Source organism: Schistocerca cancellata, chromosome 4 (genome assembly GCF_023864275.1).
Source record: "Schistocerca cancellata isolate TAMUIC-IGC-003103 chromosome 4, iqSchCanc2.1, whole genome shotgun sequence".
Taxonomy (NCBI): Eukaryota; Metazoa; Arthropoda; class Insecta; order Orthoptera; family Acrididae; genus Schistocerca; species Schistocerca cancellata.
The window spans coordinates 775,285,157-775,301,163 of NC_064629.1; the positions used below are offsets into that span (position 1 = coordinate 775,285,157).

At 40.0% G+C, this 16,007-nt stretch overlaps 1 protein-coding gene across 1 annotated transcript in view; it reads left to right on the forward strand.

Annotated features, from left to right (window-relative positions):
* LOC126184598 (E3 ubiquitin-protein ligase HERC2) overlaps positions 1-16,007 on the forward strand; it is an 812,863-nt gene that overhangs the window by 137,429 nt on the left and 659,427 nt on the right. Inside the window, exon 16 of the mRNA XM_049927039.1 lies at positions 4,835-5,028. Within this exon, the coding sequence (XP_049782996.1) occupies positions 4,835-5,028 (194 nt within the window). The remainder of the gene's footprint in view (positions 1-4,834; positions 5,029-16,007) is intronic.

Here is a 16,007-nt window from a genome sequence, read left to right on the forward strand (position 1 = left end):
TGGTTATATATTTGTAGGCCTTTGCCTGTTATCTACCACTCTGCTGTCAGATCATGAAGATGCATGGCTACTTAGGATAAATAGCCCATTGCTATACAATATTGGGACACTCTTTTGGTAGTAAGGTAGCAAAAATTAATGATTTTGGGCAGAAAAGTTCAAAATAATTTGCAAAAAGTTATTATGATTAAATTCATTGTTTCAGATTTAAAATATTCTGTGGTAATTTTGTGGCAATATTTGAAAATAGCTTTTCCAGTTTGTTTACAAAACGAGTAATTAAAAATTGAAAAAACAGTGAATTGCTAGTGAGATACATACTTGTATCTTGCTAAAGGAAAAAGGAAATTTATAAGTTAGACTGTAAAAGTGAAGCTGCTACTGGAGTTTTGAAAGGACCTCTAAAACCAATTAGGAAAAAATATTAAAAAATCTAAAAGTGTGCACATTATCACTTAACATAATAATGCAAATGATAATGTTAATTCTGTATTGACAATAGTGAAATGAGAGAGGACAACAGACTGACGAACAAAATAACATCTCTATTGATCTGAATTGAAAGGGTACACATGGTAATCCATATGTAGAATGTGTTTATAATAGTCCTTTTTTAAATAAAGACAAGACAGTATAAGAAAGAAATTCAGCACACAAATCGAGAAAGCAACATCCATAAAATTTAATAATCTGTTACTCTCATCCACTTCCCAATTGAAATTAATTAAATAATAAGCAACCTAAAAAAATAAAAGCTCATTCAAATTTGACAACATTTCCAATAAAATACTGAAGAGTTGATGTCATGTAACAGTTATTATCTTCAAGATACAAAGGACTTGTAAAGGCATTAGCTGCCACTGGGCATTAATTTATTTCAATGTGGCAAGTTAAAAATTTGTGCTGGACTGGGTGTCCTGCTTACTAGGCAGATGCGCTGACCACTACACCATCCCAACACAGTGGTCACCACGACCACACGGACTATCCTAGCACGCCTCCTGTCAGACCCAAATTCTCATTTTATACGACACACTACTGATGTAGTGTCCCTGCTCATTAGCCTCATTACTCGCAGCAGCTCACTGATTCTTGTGAGAGTTCGAGCTTGGTGTGCATCTGCATTGAAGAAATCATTGACTATCATCACCTTAATTATATTTGTGGCATCTGTCATTTTGGACATGTCCCAAAGAACAGATACCATTTTGATGCTGTAGCCTCTATGAATCAAGACACAAAGGACTTAAAGACATTAGCTGCCATTGGGCATTGATATATATCAATGAGGTAAGTTGAAAACCTGGGTTCGAATCCCAGTCCAGCACAAATTTTCTATGTGCTCCGTTGACATAAATCAATGCCCACTGGCAGCTAATGTCTTTATTTCCTTGGTGTGTTGATTCATAGTGGCTGCAGAATCAAACTGTTGTCTGCTCTTTCGGACATGCGTGAAAGAACAGACATCACGTATGTAAGTATTATCTTTTCTGAAATGCATAACACATTACTAAGTCAGTGCAATTTTTTTCAGAGATTAAACTCCAGTGAACAGAGTTGTTGTATGGAATTGATTGTGTAACTAACAAATTGCTCATGTCATACATAACAGGGAGAGTGCAAAATGATGTCATACATAACAGGGAGAGTGCAAAATGTTGTGTCATATAAGCCAGCAGCTGTCTTCAGAGGCTGTTTCTCTTTTTGGGAGAAATCATTAATGGTGTTCCACAATGTTTGACATTAGTTCAAATGTTGTACACATGCAGACTGAGGCAACAAATGAAAATTTGTACCGAAGCCGGGATTCGAACCTGGGTCTCCTTTTTCATTTGTCACTTCTGTCTGCATATATACATCATAGATGTTGAGACTTAAAAGGTCTCTGTGACCGTGTCATTTCATTTGAGTTCAGATGTTGTTTTTGATATATGCAAACAAGTTTCCATTTAATACACATCAGATAGAATTATGTTAGTTCTCTCTGCAGGTCACACAATTATTATAATCAGTCACAGTTGATATATAACAACAGTGAGTTGATTTACTGGTTTCCCGCAAATGCTTTCTCTCTCAGAGAGAGAGAGAGAGAGAGAGAGAGAGAGAGAGAGAGAGAGAGAGAGAGAATCAAAAGGCTGCAGTGCCAGTGATAAATTTGAAACATGAGCAAGAGTTTGGAAGTTAGACAAAACTTTCAAATATGTTGTTTGTATATATTAATGAGGATTTAAGTTAAGAAAAAATTACAACTTTTCGAACCAATTACTTCAGCAATGTTTGTATTACATGTCATCAGAAGTCTTAGAGAGAAGCAAGAAAGTTAACATACTCTGCTTATTTTCATTCAGTAATGTTGTGTGGGGCTATAAATAATGTTTAAGAAAGAACATTTTTATTACTCTAAACTGTGCTGTAAAAATAATATATGGTGGTTATCCACAATTGTCTTGTGCAAAACTCAAGAAGGAGCTGGTTATTTCAGTGAGGAATCACTGTATATATTTTATCTCATAAATTTTGTTGTAAATAATCCATTAGAGAGCAGAAGGAATAATGATGTCCATAATTAAAGCACTAGCAGAAAATGTGACCTTTAAAAACTACACTCCTGGAAATTGAAATAAGAACACCGTGAATTCATTGTCCCAGGAAGGGAAAACTTTATTGACACATTCCTGGGGTCAGATACATCACATGATCACACTGACAGAACCACAGGCACATAGACACAGGCAACAGAGCATGCACAATGTCGGCACTAGTACAGTGTATATCCACCTTTCGCAACAATGCAGGCTGCTATTCTCCCATGGAGACGATCGTAGAGATGCTGGATGTAGTCCTGTGGAACGACTTGCCATGCCATTTCCACCTGGCGCCTCAGTTGGACCAGCGTCCGTGCTGGACGTGCAGACCGCGTGAGACGACACTTCATCCAGTCCCAAACATGCTCAATGGGGGACAGATCCGGAGATCTTGCTGGCCAGGGTAGTTGACTTACACCTTCTAGAGCACGTTGGGTGGCACCGGATACATGCGGACGTGCATTGTCCTGTTGGAACAGCAAGTTCCCTTGCCGGTCTAGGAATGGTAGAATGATGGGTTCGATGACGGTTTGGATGTACCGTGCACTATTCAGTGTGCCCTCGACGATCACCAGTGGTGTACGGCCAATGTAGGAGATCGCTCCCCACACCATGATGCCGGGTGTTGGCCCTGTGTGCCTCGGTCGTATGCAGTCCTGATTGTGGCGCTCACCTGCACGGCGCCAAACACGCATACGACCATCATTGGCACCAAGGCAGAAGCGACTCTCATCGCTGAAGACGACACGTCTCCATTCGTCCCTCCATTCACGCCTGTCGCGACACCACTGGAGGCGGGCTGCACGATGTTGGGGCGTGAGCGGAAGACGGCCTAACGGTGTGCGGGACCGTAGCCCAGCTTCATGGAGACGGTTGCGAATGGTCCTCGCCGATACCCCAGGAGCAACAGTGTCCCTAATTTGCTGGGAAGTGGCGGTGCGGTCCCCTACGGCACTGCGTAGGATCCTAGGGTCTTGGCGTGCATCCGTGCGTCGCTGCGGTCCGGTCCCAGGTCGACGGGCACGTGCACCTTCCGCCGACCACTGGCGACTACATCGATGTACTGTGGAGACCTCACGCCCCACGTGTTGAGCAATTCGGCGGTACGTCCACCCGGCCTCCCGCATGCCCACTATACGCCCTCGCTCAAAGTCCGTCAACTGCACATACGGTTCACGTCCACACTGTCGCGGCATGCTACCAGTGTTAAAGACTGCGATGGAGCTCCGTATGCCACGGCAAACTGGCTGACACTGACGGCGGCGGTGCACAAATGCTGCGCAGCTAGCGCCATTCGACGGCCAACACCGCGGTTCCTGGTGTGTCCGCTGTGCCATGCGTGTGATCATTGCTTGTACAGCCCTCTCGCAGTGTCCGGAGCAAGTATGGTGGGTCTGACACACCGGTGTCAATGTGTTCTTTTTTCCATTTCCAGGAGTGTAACTTCAGCTCAGAAAGTGCAAATAAAGTTGCCATCAAAAGCATGTTTCTTACCCAATAATATGAAATATATACCATACAACAAAGTTAAATTTGAATGTAAAACTAAAAAATTCCTGTTGGGCATCATCTTCTATTATATGAAAGAATTTTTATTTAGAAAGTTATTGGTACAAAAAGTACGCAGAAGAGTTACTGTGAAGCTTGGAAAGTAGGCAAGAGGTATTGTTGGAATTGAGTTGTGAAGGCAGGTTGTGTATTCTCTGTGGATAGCTCAGTTGGTAAGAACATTGGCCATGAAAGGTAGCATTTTACGAGTAAGTCAGATCTCAACCTGACATAGCTTTTTATCCTGTCAGGATGTTTCACAGTAATGTGCACACTGCTGCAGACCAAAAAATTCATTCTGGTGGTTTGTTTGTGTGGCCAATTTGTTGTGATTTGTATGGTCCTGTCTGCTGCTCACCTATTTGATAAGTAGTGATGTACCTGCATATAATTACAATATTGAGAAATAAGTGTTATTGGTTGGACTGTGGATATAAATTGTTGAGTAGGCCTTTTCATGAAACTTCCATGTGATAACACCAAAAGCACTAAACTGAGTTTTAGATAAGTTTATTTCATCCAGTCTGAATGTACTTGTCACAAGAAATTACCTGTGATTCTTATTTGTAGAAGTTAGATTTGTTTTCTGTGTGTCAATCGCTGCTTTTGTTATTTATAACTAAGTTTATTCTCTTGGTATTGTTGCATTTTGAAATGATGTCTAGAGACTATGTTAAAAGCCCTTGCATTCCATATTTTAGGGAAACGTGTGATGTCAATGGCTGTTGGTGCAGGTCATGTATTAGCATTGACAGATGAGGGAGAAGTATATGGTTGGGGAAGAAATGATTATGGTCAAGTTGAGGAGACAAATGGAACAAGTATTCTTGAACCAATGCTTGTGACATCCCTTCAAGGAAGATCAATTGTTGGCATTGCTTGTGGCCCAATACAGGTAACTTGCTCCTTATAAAATACAAGAAATAATTTACTTATTTATTCTCCATAGATAAATACACTATGTGATCAAAAGTATCTGGACACCCCCAAAAACAAATGTTTTTCATATTAGGTGCATTTTGCTGTCACCTACTGTCAGGTACTCGATATCTGCGACGTCATTAGTCATTAGACATCGTGAGAGAGCAGAATGTGGTGCTCCGCGGAACTTACAGACTTCAAACGTGGTCAGATGATTGGGTGTCACTTGTGTCATATGTCTGTATGCAAGATTTCCACACACCTAAACATCCCTAGGTCCACTGTTTCCGATGTGATAGTGAAGTGGAAATGTGAAGGGACATGTACTGCACAAAAGAATACAGGCTGACCTCATCTGTTGACTGACAGAGACCACTGACAGTTGAAGAGGAATTCCAAACTGCATCAGGATCCACTGCAAGTACTATGACAGTTAGGTGGGAGGTGAGAAAACTTGGAATTCTTGGTCGAGTGGCAGCTCATAAGCCACGCATCATGCTGGTAAATGCCAGACGACGCCTCGCTTGGTGTAACTAGCGTAAACATTGGACGATTGAACAATGGAAAAAATGTTGTGTGGAGTGAGGAATCATGGTATGTAATGTGGTGTTCTGGTGGCAGGATGTGGGTATGAGGAATGCCCGGTGAACGTCATCTGCCAGTGTGTGTGTAGTGCCAACAGTAAAATCCGGAGGCTGTGGTGTTACAGTGTCATCATGTTTTTCATGGAGGGGGCTTGCGCCCCTTGTTAATTTGCATGGCGCTATCACGGCACAGGCCTGCATTGATGTTTTAAGCACCTTCTTGCTTCCCTCTGTTGAAGAGCAATTCGGGGATGGTGATTGCATCTTTCAACATGATCGCGTACCTGTTCATAATGCACGGTCTGTCGCAGAGTGGTTATATGACAATAACACCCCTGTTATGGACTGGCCTTCACAGAGTCCTGGCCTGAATCCTATAGAACACCTTTGGGGTGTTTTGGAACGCTGAGGGTCGGGCTTAGGAGAGGTGTCAACACCTAAGACAAAGTGTTAGTGAACACCTGTATGGAATGATTATTTTTAAACTTCTTGCAACTCAAGAATGAGGTCAATTTCTGTGGATGCTTGTGAACCATTCACAACCAGTTAAGGATGCTGACCTCAAAGTCCATAGGGCCACTAATAAATAGGCCTTCTCTGATGATCACAAACTTTATAGGCTTGTCTTTGTTGAATTGAATGTAGAGTGTGACTGGCACCACATCATCTTTTCAGTTAAGTTAATATTTAACTCAGTGATTGAGTGCCTGGCGATGGTCTACAGGCCATAGGGAGCATGTTACAGCCCACAATGCATGGTGCAACATTCATATGTTGGTCACATCATAGTCTCGTGCTGGTGATGGATGTCATCAGATGGGGGAGGGATACTTCATCAAATGTATGGTAATTTCAACACAGATCAGTATGTGCATATCATGAAACATACTATGATGTCAAGGGTGAGGATGTGCTATCCCAGTGAAGTAAGCCAGTTCCAGTAGAACCACTCACCAGTTCACAAGAGTCAAATCATTCAGCTGTGGTGTTCACAATAGGCTGACATCTACCTGATTGAGTGGACTGTTTGGACAATGTGGGTGGATCTCATTGAAAATCTGTGAACAAAATGGTCTCATGAACATACACTGGCCCCACACACTCCTTACCAACTGTGGGACGTAGTGTTGGATACACGAAAGAGTCTTGTGGACAGTGAGACATATTTTCAGAGGCTGACCACCTCCCTGCCTCATAGGATGAGGCAGGTAATTGATTTTAATGGTGGGTAGACATACTAACCTCATCCCTGACATGAAACTTTCCTCTTCTCACATTACTCCACTTTATGTTAAAATATTTGATATGATTGGATGTTTGTCAGTTGGAAATGTACATGTAGTTATTGTACTTTAAATTTTGCTTATTAAATGTGTGCAACTTAATATATGTAAGTATGAAAAAAGCACAAACAATTCAATTTGAATCAAAATAGAAACGTTTTAATATGATACAGTCATAGAAAATGCTTAACAGTGACCATTATATGAACAGGTAAATCATAGAATGATAATATTCTCTTCCTTACTATCTCTCCAAAATTCTCCACATTTATTGTGCAAAAGAAATGCAATCAGGATGTGCAAAATCTCTTTTCTCAGTTAATGTTCTTCAGGAGCCCATGGATAGCATTCAGTGCACTGTGCCCATTTCTCTATATTAGTCTTCAAAGAAATGACCACTGCAGAGTATGCATTCACGTCTTCTTCTTCAGCTGGACGTGCACATCTAAAGCATCATCCTCAATTAAATTTGGACAGACTTTGAATGACGGGAAGATTATGTTTCCTATGTTTTTCCTTTATTCTTATTCAAGAGCAAAGCTTTCACTTCTGTCTCCTTTGATTCAGCTACAGATATCTTTTCTTTGAATTGTTTCATGTGTTCTCTGTACGGAAAAAATGTTAGCTACTTAACAGATTCAGAGCATGATGATTTTACTAGAACTGGTGGCTATTGATGTGGCTTGCTGATTTTGGGAGCTGGCCGGATAGCATTGTGACTCACATTTACACCATTGCTTTCATCATGTAGGTCAAACTCCTGTTGTACTGCAAAGTTATTGCTTACAAGTATATGCCTATTACACGGGAAGAGTCCTGTTTTCCAGAGGCTGTTTAAGGCATTTTCAATTATTACTGCTCTCAAGTAGGTTGCTTTGTAATTGGAAATGTTACTACTTGATCTGTGTTATTTGCCCACCAGAATTTTATTTTTTGGGGGTAATTTGTTTTAAGAAATCCCTTGAATTTCACACAAGAGGCTCAATTTTATGAGAGGAATGCGGTGATAAACACATAATGTGGACACAGTTTTCTGTTGCTTTGTCTATTGCACAAATGTGATTGGATACCCATCAAGTATTCACACAGCAGGATTACCACCAGATGGCTTCACAAATTTCACAAAATTGTCAAACTACTTAGTAAAAATATGGGTCTGAATCCAACTCAAAGTGTGGCAAGCTTAAGTTATCTTGATATGAGATAGTGAGACCTAATACGCAATACTGTCATGTGCATATGGTATTGCATTTTAGGAAATCGTCCTGCACTAGAAATATAATCACATATTTACTCTGCTCACTTTTAAGGGTAGTGCACTGTATCAAATGGGAGAGAGTACTTTGTGAAGAATATAATCATATGAATATTGTTGTAACAGCTTTACAATAGAGCTGAGCACTTAGCTGTAGTCAGAATCTAGCTGTCTCACATTAGCAAACTCTCCCATGATAGATGCCTTTTCCCCTATATTTAAAATCATTTTCAGTACTGCTGTTATGATTTGGGTAAATTAAAAACAATGTCAAATCAGAACATAAATAGTCATTTTCTCAAATTAAATTATAATTGCAGTAAGACAAAGCACAGTTAATTCCATCATCTGATGTCTGTAGTTTCGTACCCACAGACCACCAAAATTGTTGAGTTCTACTTTCCTTGAAAATTAGGAAGAAACAGATCACAATTTCTATCAGAAAACTGTACTCTACACTTGTCCTGTCAGTTGGAAGGACATTCACTTTCGTCCTCGCTTATCTTTTTCGGATCATTAGACACGTCCAACTGGTTTTTACTAAGTAATATCTGAACAATTTAAGTATCTTACTCAGACCCATTACGCTGAACACTTGAACTAGCAGTCTATCATAGTCACTGAATGGTGATGCTGCTGCGTGCCACTGTCAGTGTGTGGCAGGTGGAGCCCTTGGCAGCCTGACTGCTTCGTGGTGTCATTGTATCACACAAGGAAGGACAATATTTATCAGTATGGCTGAAATTGAAGGTGTATGCGTGCAGTGATCTGCAACAGTGTGGTCTCATAGGAACCGGTGAAGAGCAACAGTGAGGCTGGGCAGCCAAGCCTCCAACACGTGACCCACCAGGTAGGTGGTCACCAGCAGAAGGTAGCCACCCAGCAGCTGACCGTACAGTGCAAAGGCACCAACTTGTCTTTATACAGCCTCTAGCTCAGGCAGGTGCCTGTAGCTACTGTGGACAAAATCCTTACAAAGTAACTGAATGTTTCATTTGGCACTGCGGTGGTCTTTACCTTGAAGTTAACAGCTGATGAATATGATACTGTTCTGCATCACATACACACACTGGTACAGTTTTGTACAATGAACATTGTCGAGCATCTGAGAATATCTAATACTTAGCATAAACCATGTGGTTCATGGGCTATTAGTTAAACTAAACATTAATTTCTGTGGTTAGTCCAGTCCGTTGGTAACTGGTGCACTGGAAGCACGATAGCTCGGGTGGTTTTCCACTTGAAGTAGATGTAACTTACACAAAGGGCCGTAACCATAATGTTATCAGAAACAGAGACATCCCTGATCATAAACTTGTTGTGTTGCTCATCATGGTGCTGGAACATTTGCTCAGTGTTAATGTGACGTTTCTGTGCATATATCAGTGGATCCAGTGAGTGGAGGTGGTTTGTTTTTAGGTTGTTATTTAAATAGGTTGGGTTCTGAGTAGGCAACACGTCCAATGTTTTTTCTGGCCGATACAATGAGGGCTATGTCATATTCATTATAGTTGTCACAATAATAATGCTGTATGGGGAAAGACATCTGTTCCACTCTACCACCCCCCTTTCTCAAGGCTGGATGTGTATGGTCCATCATTACACAGTTCGCCCTGTTACCATAGCATGCCCCTATTATAATTACTCAACATATCATCTACCAATCCCATTGCAAGAAGTGTTAGCAACAAATGAAAGATAAATTACCCAGCACTAACAAGTTAAAGTAACTTCTTTAAACTAGGATGCTCTTATAGTCTTAACGTGTTTTATTACAGAGTTGTTCTATATACCTCATAAAACTCAGTTCTCACTAGCACAACCTGAGTGCGTACAGCACCTTGTATATATCCTGCACACTAGCTTCTGTCTCCTTCCTTCTCTTTTTATCTTTTGTTTTCTTTGCAGGTAATGATAGTATGTTTCCCCAGCTTTTCCTAACTCTTTAGGACTTCATTAATTTGCCTTCTTCATCCACTTCCAATTCCCAATTTTTTCCTGTTTTAGTTTTAATAACTTTGGAAGGTGATGGCATCTTCCTGCTGTATGCCACTTCATATGGCAACAGCCCAAGACAGTCATGCATTTTAGAGTTTGGTGTGGCTACATCATAGGATAGATAAATCTCTCAGTCATTGTGGTAGCTATTCAAATAACAACTTAATATTTTACTGATGGTACAGTGAACACACTCAGTCCTCACATTCACCTGAGGGTGGAAGGGAAAAGCCATTAGCTTGCAGATTCAAAGTAGATGGCATAGTTGTTTAAATAGTTCGGATGTGAAGTTGGCTTACTCCTTTAGGGAATTTGGCTTCACTACATCTCTAGATCGCTCCCTGCCTTATGTTGTTGGACACACTCTATCTGGCTCCTCCATCAAGACCATTACAGCTTGGGTGACCCTGCCAGAATCTACACTACCGCCAGCACAGCTCTTGACTTCGACAGAGCATGCAAGTGCTTCCGGCCAGCACAGCTCCTGACTTCGACAGAGCATGCAAGCGCTCCCGCCCAGCACTGAAGGTGCCTCCGAGAAGGCAGCGTCCCCTGGGAGTAAACCTGATACAAATCCTGGTCCTCCAAGTTGGGAGTTGGGCAAGCGGCTGACAACCCCTTCCTATAAGAACCAAAGCCCTGTTCAGAAACTTCAAAGTAAAGAAGCTGGACTGATACATGGACAATGACATAGTACCACTAAAGGGAAAGGCAAAGACATTACAAAAAAGGAAAAATGATGTGTTTATTGGAATCTGGAATGTAAGATCATTGTAGAGGGCAGAAACCGTGAGGTCACTGCGAGAAAAGCTCGATAAAACACAGACAGGCATAGTTGCTCCACAGGAAATGCAATGGAATGGACATGGATTGCTTGAAATGGGAAGCTGGATAATTTTCTTCCATAATCCAAAGAGCAACCGTGAATTTCATACTGGGTTTGCAGTAAGACAGAAATTTAAATGTAGAGTGGGTGAATTTACTGGAATAGCATCTAGAATCTTACAAATGAGATTGAAGGCCCAATTCACAAATGATTTATTGATCAGTGTACATGCACCTAAAGAAGTAGGAGATGACCAGGATAAAGACTCCTTCTGTGAGAATCTCAAGGGATCCTATGACGGATGCCCTGAGCATAATACAAAAGTAATTATTGGAGACCTCTATGCACAGATTGGAGAAGAAGATCATTATTGTCCAGCAGTAGGAAAGCATAGCCTCCACTAATACACAAATGATAATCGACAGAGTTGTTCAGTTTGCCCTAGCATATAATATGGTTGCAGGTAGCACTATGTTCCCCCAAAAGGATACATAAAGCAACACGGTATAGCCCTGATCAGCCTTCAATCAAAATGATCTTGTAATTACTGACAGATGGCATATCTCCAACTTACTCAATGTACATACCTACAGAGGAGTTAATGTGGATTCAGACCACCACCTTGTAATGCAAAACTAAGAGATTGATATCTAACACAAGAAAGGTAAAAGGAACATCTCAAAGAAAGTATATGATATTAAAGCTAAAAAATGAAGAATTGCTAAAACATACTCTGAGAAGGTTACTGAGAATCTTGCACTATACACTCCTAGTGTAAGTGATACTCTGGATCAGAAATGGTGTGCTTGCAGGGACGCAGTCATTGAGGCAGCAGAAATAGTGCTGGGAAAGAAGGAAAACAACCAAGGAGTTCCTGGTTTGATGAAGATTGTAAGAGATTAAGTTACGACAAAAACCTGACTTACAGGGAAATGCCTGAGAAATCGTATACACATTTAGCAGTAAGAAATTATTGAGATAAAAGGAAAGAAGAAGAGAAACTGCATCAGAAGAAGGAAAGAGAATGGGAAAGAAAGCAGATCGAAGAATTGGAGATAATTGGAAAAACAAATTATGTCAGAAAATTCTATCAGAAAATAACTAGTGAAAAAAGAACATTTAAGCCACATATTAATACATGCAAAAGTAAAAATGGGGAATTATTAACTTATGACCAAGAGATATTGGAACATCGGGTAGAGTATTGTAGTGAACTTTTGGATGCTCCAAGGCCCTCTGTTGAAGAGATCCTAATCCACCCAGAAAAAGATTATTATGAGGCCCATAGTCCCTCTCCTCCCTCAAGGAAAAGTAGACAAAACAATTTCCTAACTGAAGAACATTAAAGCACCAAGGACTGGTAATATAACAGTAAACTATTGAAAGCCAAAGGAGTTAAATCACTGGGAAAAGGAAGAGTTGCCAGAAGAATGGAATTTAGGCATAGTGTGTTTGATACACAAGAAAGGAGATATAGTTAAATGTGGTGACTACAGAGGTAATACACACCAAATTGTTGCATGTAAAGTATTGTCAAATATCTTGTTTAGTAGACTCTCACCCATAGCAGAAAACATTATTGGAAGTTATCATTGTGGATTCAGACCAGGAAAGTCAACTGTGAACCAGATATTTACTCTCTGGCAAATAGTAGAGAAAAATCAATGAATTTGATGGTGTGCACCATCTTTTCATTGATTTCCAATCTGTATATGAAACAATAAATTGATCTAAATTGTATGAGACAGTGTGGAAATTTTGGATACCTGGGAAGTTGGTACTTTTGATAGAGGTCACCCTAATGCACTCTTAAGAGTACTGTGTAAGTGCAGCCTAGGCTGTCACCCCACATGAACTGGGCTAAGACAAGGGCAAAGACTTTCCTGCCTACTCTTCAATTCAGCACTCGAAAAAGTGGTATGTGAATTGGGTATCCAGACAAGAGGTACTATCTACCATAAGTCTGTACAACTGTTGGGATATGCAGATGATGTGGATCTAATGAGTGCAACATTTAGAGATCTACAAAGTGCATTCTTAGCTTGAAAACTGTGTGCAGAGAAGATGGGCTTGAAAATTAATGAAGGAAATACCAAGTATATGTATAGTGGTACAAATAAACCCTTACAGCCTACAGTACTTGTGAGGGAATGACTTTTGAGCGAGTGGAACGTTTCACTTGTCAGGTAGAAGCAAATGGTAGAAATTCGATTGAAATTATGGCCTACATAAGTGTTTCTAATCAATGCAGTTTTAGAATGCTGTGAGATTTTAATTTTAAGCTTCTATCAAAGAGACCAAGTGCTGATTCTATAAAACACTGATATGCCCAGTACTTACATATGGCTCAGAAACATGGATGATTACAAAGCAGTGTGAAAGCAGACTGAGGTCATGTGAAAGAAGTATATTGAGGAGAATCTTTGGATCTCTGTATGGAAACGGGAGTTGGAGATGGCAAAGGAATGACGAGCCTTACAATTGCTATAAGCTGGATGATGTGGTCAAGCTCATAAAGTTGTGTAGATTGAGATGAGCTGGACATGTAATATGACTCGATGAGACAGATCCTGCACGGAAAGCCTGCTGCAGTGAACCTGGAGAAAGAACAGCAAGATGACTGAGATGGAGTGACAAGATTGGAGAAGATGCTGCCTTAGTTGGTTGCCGTAACTCAAGGTCTACAGCAAAGTCGAGAGAGGACTGGTGGAAAATTATTGAGCAGGCCAAGTGCCATCCTGGGATGTAATGCCAATGGAAGAAGAAGGACACAAAGTTGGTGCCCTGATTTGAAATTATTGGGTCAGATATGCTACACTTCAGTAACCAGTTGTTCACCATTGCTTGTGCTATTGTACTCGCTTGTTGTTGTGGGATGGCAGTAATCGCATTGTAACATGAAAACTGGTCTGTGATGGTTAACACATAGCGGTTACCCACCAGTGCCTAGTTAAATGGACCCATAATGTCCATACCCACCATTTCAAATGCCTGAGATGCCTCTGGTAATGTTCGGAACAGTATTTATTGATGGCTCAAGTCAGCATGTTGTGCACATGTCACGCAATTATTCACACAATGGTCAACACCCTGTCTTCATGTTCTTCATCAAAACCATTCAGCTATTTATGATCCATTGGTCTTCTCCCTTCATGTCCTGCTAACATGTGATTATGTTCTTTTAACACTTCTTCTTTCAGTGCTGCAGGTACCATGATGTGTGACCTGAACTATGTCGTTCATAGTAGCCCATTGTGAAGCCAACCAGAAGACAGCAAAATATTATGGAGAGTCTCTGAAAAATTGAATTAAAATGTGTGAAGATAATTTTTTACAAAAGCATATTTGCTGTTTGCACTTATAATGAAAATAAAATTATAAAAATGTGATAGCTTTTAAAACAAGACATGCCTGACTTATTAACATATGGATGTTCATATCATTATATTAATCTACTCAAAGAAGAAGTAACACCTAATAAAGCATATTGGTGAAGTTCATAAGTACTTTCAAAACCACCATCAACCGCATGGTTGGTTAAAAGAAAATAATGGTCTTATGCGCAGATCCCAAATTCTACTAGATGGAATTCCCAGTGTGACTGCCTACTCACGTTTATTGATAATTATTCTGAATATGTAGAAACTGTAACAGATCACTCTGAATAAGTCCCTGCTAACATTAACAAAATCTTGGATAATGTTATAATTTGTAACTGTCACTCACCTTCTCCAACAACTCGCTATACTCTCATTTGGAAGGACAACAGTTCAAAGCTGTGTCTGGCCATCCTGATTTAGGTTTCATGTGATTTTGCTAAACTGCTTCGGGTAAATGCCAGGATGGTTCCTTTGAAAGGGCTTGGGTGATTTCCTTAGCTATCCTTTCCTAATCCGAGCTTGTGCTCCATCTCTGATGACCTCATTGTCAACGAGACATTAAATACTTAATCTCCTCCTCCTCTTCCTCCTCCAAAAACTGTCATAGTTTGTAGTATCATGGACTTTCTTCAAGCAGACAACACAAATATTGCTGAAGCTGTTGGTTGATCTTTTATGAAAATTCTGATATGGAACCCTTTGAGAACATAATAAAAAAATGAAAGGAACTAGCACTAGAACCCTTTCACTGACTTGTTAATACAGTATACCAAGACTCAGAGGGAGAAGGTTCACTGCTGACCAAGAAGAAAGTGCAGAATACTGCCTCATAGAGATGCAGCCGTTCAGATTGGAAGAGTTATGTCTGTTTGAATTGCTGATTCTGATTATTTTCCTGCCACTATGTTTTCTGATGCAATTGTAACACAGTTCCATCTTGTCAAATGGTGTAAGATAATGGAGCTGAAACAGCACAAAAGGAAACTTACCAACAGGTCTTATTACTTTTGTAAAAAGTCTCACTTCTTGCCCTGCCAGCACTATATCCATTGGAAGAATCGTCTCCTCCTACTGGTGTTTTTGGTCAAAATTAAGAAATATTTTAGGAGAGAAAAAGCCAAGAAATTATGAAAATGTACAAATTTCTGTATGCTTTCAGAGAGGACTAAAGTGTGTTTTAAATTCATTAAGATAATACATAAAATTAAAGTTTATTTTTAGAAGTGTAAATTTTTAAAACTGTGTTTCTTATATTACAAGCAAGGTTAAAACACACTATTAATAAAATAAATTCTTAAGCAAATATGATGGCGCTTTTCGTTTTGTGTAAGGGTAACTATGTAACATTTTGTATGTTAATTAAATTTTCATAATTGAATATAGTTAGTTTTTACTGTTTTTGTGATTTTTTTTTAAAAAGAACTCGCGCTTTTTTGTGTTGGGTTAGATTACAACCACACTGTTTATGACACAAATGAGATACTACTCGGTATATCAGTACCTACGCCTACCTCGAGTAGTTTTCCTATGCCTTTCAGCACTTTATCATGCAAAGTGAGCCTTAGTGGTTGTATATGCATTTTAGTTGATTCCACCTTCATGATAGGAGAACCTAGTGATGGTGTAA